The sequence below is a fragment of the Mustela putorius genome, unplaced genomic scaffold (genome assembly GCF_011764305.1).
Source record: "Mustela putorius furo isolate JIRA1106 unplaced genomic scaffold, ASM1176430v1.1 tig00000738_pilon_pilon_pilon, whole genome shotgun sequence".
In the NCBI taxonomy this organism is placed as follows: Eukaryota; Metazoa; Chordata; class Mammalia; order Carnivora; family Mustelidae; genus Mustela; species Mustela putorius.
This window is the reverse complement of record NW_025421463.1, coordinates 3,139,755-3,147,385: the sequence shown is the minus strand read 5'-3', so window position 1 is coordinate 3,147,385 and position 7,631 is coordinate 3,139,755. Positions and strand designations below refer to the sequence as shown.

At 59.9% G+C, this 7,631-nt stretch overlaps 1 protein-coding gene across 2 annotated transcripts in view; it reads right to left on the bottom strand.

Annotated features, from left to right (window-relative positions):
- The window catches only part of LOC101693176 (NADH-cytochrome b5 reductase 3), a 28,758-nt gene that overhangs the window by 11,647 nt on the left and 9,480 nt on the right, over nucleotides 1-7,631 (bottom strand). For both annotated transcript variants that reach the window (XM_045083759.1, XM_004771193.3), the window contains exons 3-7: nucleotides 4,684-4,756; nucleotides 4,224-4,330; nucleotides 1,882-2,011; nucleotides 1,435-1,518; nucleotides 1,094-1,179 (exon numbers count right to left, since the gene is read on the bottom strand). In XM_045083759.1, the coding sequence (XP_044939694.1) occupies nucleotides 1,094-1,179; nucleotides 1,435-1,518; nucleotides 1,882-2,011; nucleotides 4,224-4,330; nucleotides 4,684-4,756 (480 nt within the window). The remainder of the gene's footprint in view (nucleotides 1-1,093; nucleotides 1,180-1,434; nucleotides 1,519-1,881; nucleotides 2,012-4,223; nucleotides 4,331-4,683; nucleotides 4,757-7,631) is intronic.

The window sequence follows — 7,631 nt, the reverse complement described above, 5'->3', positions numbered from 1 at the left end:
ACAGTGATTTTTCATAAAATGTGCTCCGGCTCAAGTCCTGGTCCTACTACCTCCTGGGAGACGGGTCAGTCAAGTCCCTCTCTGGGTATCTGAGCTAGAAAGTGAGCAATTTCAAGACCCTGGCTAGTGGGCCAGTGGGCCCCAGGATGCCCTGTATGGGCAACGCAGGGCTGACGGCCCCGGAGACTAGTCCAGCAGCACTAAGTGGAACCACGGTCCTCCCACACCCACCAGTTTGGAATTAATGGCCCTTCCCATGCACCACCCGCCTCGATCAAAGCCACCTTGGTTGGCCTCAGGGCGGTTTACTGCAGCTGTGGGAGTCCAAGGACCTTACAGATGGACGGGACAGAGCCTGGGCCTGAGGTGCCCTAGGATAAGCTGACCTGAACCATATCTGAGAGGCACCGTGGGCCTGGGTGTGGCCCCCACACTGTTGGGGGACAGGTGTCTCACCTTGGCATTCCTCCAACAGGGACCACTTTGCAAAACCCACATATTCAGTCATAAAACACTGAATCTACGAAGACTCCTGGGGTGACCCTGCTTCATCAGCTAATTCTACAGTGAGGGAGCGGAGCTCAGAAATGGCAAGTGGTCCATCCAAGGCCACACAAGAGGCCAGGGCAGAGAGCCGGCAGGCGTGGGGAGGACATGCGCTCGGGAGTCAGAAAGACCAGGTCCAAACCCAGCCCCAAACCCCCAGCCCAGGGCCTTGCCTGTGGCTGTGCTCTCGGACCCTTGGGCTCCAGGCCAACCCCCATCCCGGCCGGCGTTCTTCCACTCTATTGCCGGCCCCTAACTCTGCCTGTGGAGCGAGTGCTGAGGTTCAGAGGAAGCAGCCAGGGAGCTAATCCCAGCTTGGGAAGGGCTCTGGGTGCTTCGCGCCTTTGGCCCCTGAAGCAGCCCCACGGAGGTCAAACACTGGGCCCCAGACTGAAAATTCCGGGCCCCCACCGGCCGCAGGAAGGCTGCCCATGCACCGGGTGCTCAGAGCACCCTCACAGTCCAGCCCCGGAGCCGCCCAGACACCCTGAGCGGCACCCCCTCCCCACGGGAGCCTGGCTTGCACGTCTCGGGCTCACCCACTGACCTGGTTGGCAAACAGGAGGTGGCACACGGTGGGGTCATGTGGGTCTTTCATGATGGCGCGGATCACCTGCAGCATCGGGGTGATGCCTACAAAACAGCAGCACCCCCCACGCACTGAGTGAGCACCTGCTGTATACGTACCCCCAGGCCCAGTGCTAATGCCAGACAGTCAGGGGGCGGCATGGAGGGGAAGTGCCAGGACAACTGGGCCTGGGGGCCTGCCCTCGGGGAGCTCACAACTGCTTATAATCCGTGCCTCATCCCATGGTCTGACCCTGACCCTGACTCCCACCCATGACATCGCCTGCCAGGGGCTCAGCAAGGGGCTCTGGGACCACAGACCCGTCCCGCCAGCGATCATGCCGACCGACTTCACTGTCTTGATGACGGGGCTGGACTTCTTGTCTGGACGGATGGCAAACTTCCCTGCGGAGAGAAGGGAGAAGGGGAAACCCCAGCTCTCAAACATGCCACGCCTGGGGCCGGACAGGATGGGGGCAAAGCCAGCCGAGAGAAGCAGGAGGATGAGCCTTTCGCTCCCACCGCAGACGGTGGAGGGGTAGGAGGTGGGCCTGGGGACCCAGAAGTGCTCTGGCTGGATGCTTCCACTTACTGGGTTTCAGGCAAACAAAACCGATCTGTGGGCTACCAGTCTGCAATCCCGGGGTGACCAATTCCCCTCCGAGATGGCCGAGGAAACCGGTCCCCCAACAGGGGTCCCCCACCCAGACAGCAGCAGACCCGGCATTCAGCAAGCCCACCGGGGCTGGGCACTCCAACCCAAATCACCTTTGCCCTGGTAGACCAGCAGCCCGTTCGGGCCCCGGAACTCAATGGTGTCGCCAATCTTCATGTTTTCCAGGTACTGGGACATCTTCCCTCCAGCAGGGAATTTGGGATGGGTGTCTTTGAAGTAAACCTACAAGACACACCCACAGTCCTCGGGCCCTGTTCTCAGGGTCACCGGGCCGGGCTCTGGGCTGCAGGGGGAGGAGGCTTCTAGGCATCTCTGTGGCCCGCGCGTGCCTCCGCACGTGCCTCTCTCACGAGAGAGCCATCCACCAATCTCAACTCACCCATCTGCAGGCCCGCCCCCCCGAGTCTGCCTTTCCCTAACACCTGCCCTGAACACCAAGCGTCCGCCTGGGGAACAAGGCCCCCAACCCGAGGGCTCGATGTATTAATGTCCTGCCAAGAACGGTCTCCGTGCCCCCTCCCGATGGGAGATTCCCACGCGGGGAGTTTAGCACAGACAAGGCTCCGGGAAGCGGGCTTAGCCCCACCCCTCCCTGGCGTGTTCTGTTCGTTCCATTCTGTGCTGTCATAAAAGCAGTGTTTCTGGAACAACTTCCCTCCCTGTGCCCTGTGGGACTTCCCCTTTGAAAGAAAGGAAGTTCTACAAGAAAGAGATGGGGAGAAGGCGCACAGCTCGCCCCGCCCAGGGCTGGGGTGCCGGGCCTCGAGGGGACGACTGGGGAGGAACCGGCAGCCCAAAAGGCCTGGGCCCCCGGGGCACAGGGGGTGTCAGCATGGGGAAGCGCAGGGACAGGGAGGGAGAGGCAGAGCCACGTGCGGGCCAGCCCTCTGGCTTTTGTCCAGGGCCAGTGGGGAGCAGGGAGCAAGGTCTCTGAGCCAGAGGGGCCCGGTCTTCCTGAGTTTCCCGTCCTCTACCTGGATGCCACCCCCCAACTCCCGAATACCTTCTCCACATCCAGCTAGAATGATTCCAACAAGAACAGATGCTTGAACCCTCAACAGCTTCCCTTCCTTCTGGACAAACCCCCAAACCCTACTGCCCTCCCCCCACCGCCCTGCCATCCCTCCTCTTGTCCTATGAAGCATCTTCATCTCCTTCCGACCTCAGGGCCTTGGCACCGGGAAGGTCCTCCTCCCTCCTCTCTGGCCTTGGCCTCCACGTCTCAGCCCAGGGGAGCAGCTCCCATCACCCCACCTGACCCACTCTGCCGTGCCCGGTGCCCGATCTCCTGTGTGAGAGGAGCAAGGGTGTCCTCTCTCCAGGCAAAGACAGGCTCCCGAGCCTGGGCCTGGGCCTCCAGTATCATCTAAATGACACGGAGCTACGGAGGGCCCAGGCCCAGCTGTCCTCCGGCCTTCACAGACCCAGGGCCTTAGCTGTGGCCCAGCGGGAGGAGCCTCGGCTCTGTCCGTCCACCCCTGATGGGCCCAGTGAGGGGCCTGCACAGTGCAGTTAGGAGTAAGCCCGGCCCCCGGGACTGTGGGGTCAGGGGGGCCATGGGGGTTTGGGCCTCTCCTGGCAGGTCTCCAACTCCACACCCCCACTGGCCTGGGCTGGTCGCATGTGTCAGACGGGCCGTCTGGGAACACGGATCGTTCCGCAGAGCTTCTGCTTCCAATTGCACAGAAGTGTACTGCGCTACGATTGTCATTTTTCTTTCCACTCAAATGTGATTTTTTTTTTTTAAGAGAGCACGTGAGAGACAGAGCACATACGTGCAAGTGTGGGGAAGGGGCAGTGGGAGAGAAAATCCCAAGCACACCCCATGTTCTGCGTGGAGCCCGACTCAGGGCTCGATCGCACAATCCTGAGATCATAACCTGAGCTGAAATCCAGAGTCGGATGCTGGACCGACGAGTCCCCCAGATGCCCCTCAGTGTGGTGATTCTTCAGATCCTCGCTGGCTGTGTCTCTGGTCTCAGGGCTGCCTCTCCCCTACAGTGTGCACCCACCCCTGCCCGTGAGGGAGCCAAGCTCCCCAGACAACGACCGAGCTCCTCACACCACTCCCGAGGGGGCTTGGGATGTCTCTTAGGAAAACGTGCTTGGGAAGGGACCAGCTGGTCACCGACACCACGTGACTGAGCGCATCGGAGTGGGCCCCCTGCGGCCACAACCGGACACCCGGTGCAGGCCTCGGCGGTCTAAGGGCAGGCAAGTGAGCTCTGCACAAGCTGGTCAACCTTCCCGGTTTCTCTTCTGCAGATGACCCTCCCTGAAGCTGCTCCTCCTGGACTCCAGGCCCTGCCTGTGCCGGGAAACTCCAGTTCACTTTCATTTAGAACCCAGCACGAGGGAGCACCGGGCCCTCAGAGACCGGGTTATAGGGGATGCGGTCCCCCCGGCCCCCACAAGGCCCCGGCCCCGACCTCACCTTGATGACCAGGTCCACAAAGCCCTTGTCGTCATCACTGGAGACAGGCGTGTAGGGCCGAATGACCAGGTTGCCATCAATCCGAGCTGAGAGGTAGATGTGCTGGCCTGCAGGACGAGATGGGGGGGTTCTGGTCCTGGAGGGTCCACGCACTACCTCTGCAGGGTGTGCTGGGTCTAGTAGGTCATTGCCTGCACCCTGCCCTGTCCTCAAGAGGCCAGCCTGGCCTCAGCTCCAGGCCCCCTTCCCACCCCCACAGGGCTTCCCATGTCCCAGCTTCCTGCTGTCACAGCTCTGCTCCCGCCAGAGACACTGTCAGGGACACCATGGATGTCCCCTCTCATTCGCACACTCATTGAAGGGCCCGTGTGGCTGTCCTTGGTCCTTGAAGACTTCCCCACTCTCCCTAGTTCAAGGGCAAAGCTCCCAGTTCTCTGACCTAGGCCCCAGCTCCACTCACCGACGGGGAGGCCCAAGATGTGCTGGGGCGACGGCAGGGCAAAGCGGAACCGCCGGGTGTCGTGGCTGATCACCTGTGAAGAGGCCTGAGCTGTCAGCACCTGCGGCAGAGCGGCCCCCTGCCCTCATTCTGGACGCGTCCCGCGTCCTCCAGAAGGGATGCTGATGTCACATGTGGACGTACAACGTGTGCACACACGTGTGCACAGGCAAGGAGTCAAACACGCACCACGTGTGCCTCTGCTCTCACTGGCCCAGAGAAGGGCAGGGACCCACCCAGGACCCCCCAGCAAGGGGATTAGGGTATGGAATGAACTCAGGATCCCAACAGGAGGCTGCCAGATGGCCCAGAAAATTCTGAGGGCAAGAGGGAGGATCCAACCCTGCCATCAGCTTGGGGAGGGTCCCGGGGAAGCAGGAAGACCTCGGGCCCTGGGCTGGCAAACTAAGGGCAGGGCTGAGACAAGGCCCATGTGCTGAGGGCCGGGGACACAAGAGAGGGCTCCAGATGATGCTAAAAGTCCCCTGAGAAGTGGGACGGCCATGACGGCAGCAGGCTGCACAGGGCAGAAGTGCACCAGCCCCACTGCCCACGAGGTCACAGCCACAGCTAAGCCAGGCCTCCACCCTGCGCAGGATGGGCAGGCGATGGCCATTTCTCCCCAGAGTGCGGCAGAGGCTGGTTAAGAGCCAGGCTCGGCCAAGGAAGGAGCCAGAACCAAAGCCCCCCATTCCCCATTAAGCAGACTTAAACCAAGGCCGGGGAGGCAAGTCTCCCACAGTAAGCTGTGGTCAGAGCTGGGAATAAGCCCAGAGCCCCAGCCCCCTGAGGCCGCTGCGGGGTCTCTCCTGCACCCGGCCACTATCCAGCACGGGTCTGCGCCCACACGAGGCTAGGCGACGTGGCAAGGTCCACTGATGGGCAGCGTCATCACTTGGAGGGAGGACAGCAGACTCCAAAGGAGCAGAGCACCATTCTGAGTGGCCCTGAAGCCGACAAGCAGAGGCCGGAGGCCCGGATCGCAGAAAGCCAGAGCCTGGCCACCCCCTAGGACAGCTCCAGCGGTCTCTGCACCCCCAGCCCCAGCCCGAGGCGGCCTCCCCCGTGAACCTTGCGCTCCATGCAAACTGAGTCCCCAGGCCTCCTGGGAACAGAGTCCAGGATTATCAACTGGTCCTGGGCTCAAGGTCAGAAGCCCACACGCCAGGCAACTTTGGGAAGAAGAGGAACAGGGAAAAACACTGATAATTCCTGGGCTGGATGACAGAGGCGGGGCCCAGCAAAGTCATGAGGCTAACGTCTGTGCAGGGCTCAGCATGGGGCTGCTGGCCAGGGTGAGCCGACCCGTCCACCCCCCAGAGCTCCAGGGAGACCTTGAAGGTCAACAGGTCCAGGAAGGGCAAGCAGTGGGGGAGGGGGCCTCCCTGCACCACTGGGGAAGCTTAGCGAACATATCAAAAAGCGGACCCGGGGGCACCTGGGTGGCTCAGTGGGTTAAGCCGCTGCCTTCGGCTCAGGTCATGATCTCAGGGTCCTGGGATCGAGTCCCGCATCGGGCTCTCTGCTCAGCAGGGAGCCTGCTTCCCTTCCTTTCTCTCTCTGCCTGCCTCTCCGTCTACTTGTGATTTCTGTCAAATAAATAAATAAAATCTTTAAAAAAAAAAAAAAAAAGCGGACCCGGCCGCTGACCCCCAAAAGCCACCACTAGGCTCTAGCGGGGGAAGGAGCAGATTTAACTGCTTCGGACAATCAAAAGGGACTGGCGGGTCGACTGTGTGACTGCGCTATGGGGAAATGCTAGACAGTGGTCAAAAATAATTTGGATGAGACGTGGTAAGGTGTCCGTGTTGTATGGCTGGGTGAAAAAAATTAGATTCTTAAAAAAGTGACAGTAAGTATACACACGCCTAAAACTGCACACATCACACGTGTATGAACGGGATGCCCAGGAAAAGGCTCGCACGGCCCGTGAAGGGGACCCTCCGTATGGAGGCGGCATGGAGGGGGTGTTAATACTCAACAAAGAATGTTTATAGTGGGCACATATAAGCCACACGTTCTTTCTGGAATTAAAATGGTTAAAATATATATAAAACATATTGAAAAGATAAAGCCTCATACAAGTTTCTGGGAAGTGGTGATTTTTTTTTTCTTTTTCCTCTCTTTGGCTTTTGACTTGTCTGTGACCTCCCGGTTCTGAGCCTCAAGGGGCCTCAGACTGGTGTGGAGCTCAGGGTGGAGACGGGGCAGGGCCCAGGGCCTGGCAGGTGACTTTCTCCACTCCATGACTCAGTTCTCCCTGTCACACCCTTTGGAGGCAGCTGCGGTGGCCAGAAATAGCACCAGGGAGGGGCTCTGGTGAGGGAGAGGAGAGAGAAAAGCAGCTGCTGTAGGGAGGCGGGGCAAAGGCAGGAGAGGATGGTTTTAAATCATGATCAGATCTTTGAAAAGGGAAAGGGTCAAACAGGAGGGCAAGAGTGAGCCTTCCAGAGGGGGCAGATGACCACAAGATCACGAATCTGCACAGAGGCAGAAAGTACCAGGGTCCCACAAGCAGGGCTCAGAGAAGGCGACCTGGAGGCAGGGGGGAGTCGTTTGCTTTAAGGAAAGGGGCACTGGGATGAGAAGCACCTGGGACCAAGGCAGGGTCAGGCCTGAGTCCTCATTCTACCCCTAACTCACAGTGTGACCTCCAATGCCCCCCACTCCTCTCTTGCCCTCTGTTTTCCCACCTGTTAAATGGGCGCTTAGATCCCAAAGTCCTGAGGGGTCCGCTTGCTCTGGACTTCTGTGGGAAAGAGTGTGGTTTGCAGAGCAGGCTCTGTGGTCAGAGACCTGAGTTCGAGCCCCTCTGCCTGCTTACTGGTAGTAGCCCTAGAAGGGGACATCACTTCAATTTCCCCATTTGAAAAATGGGCAGACAACAGGATCTATTTCGGGGGGAGAGG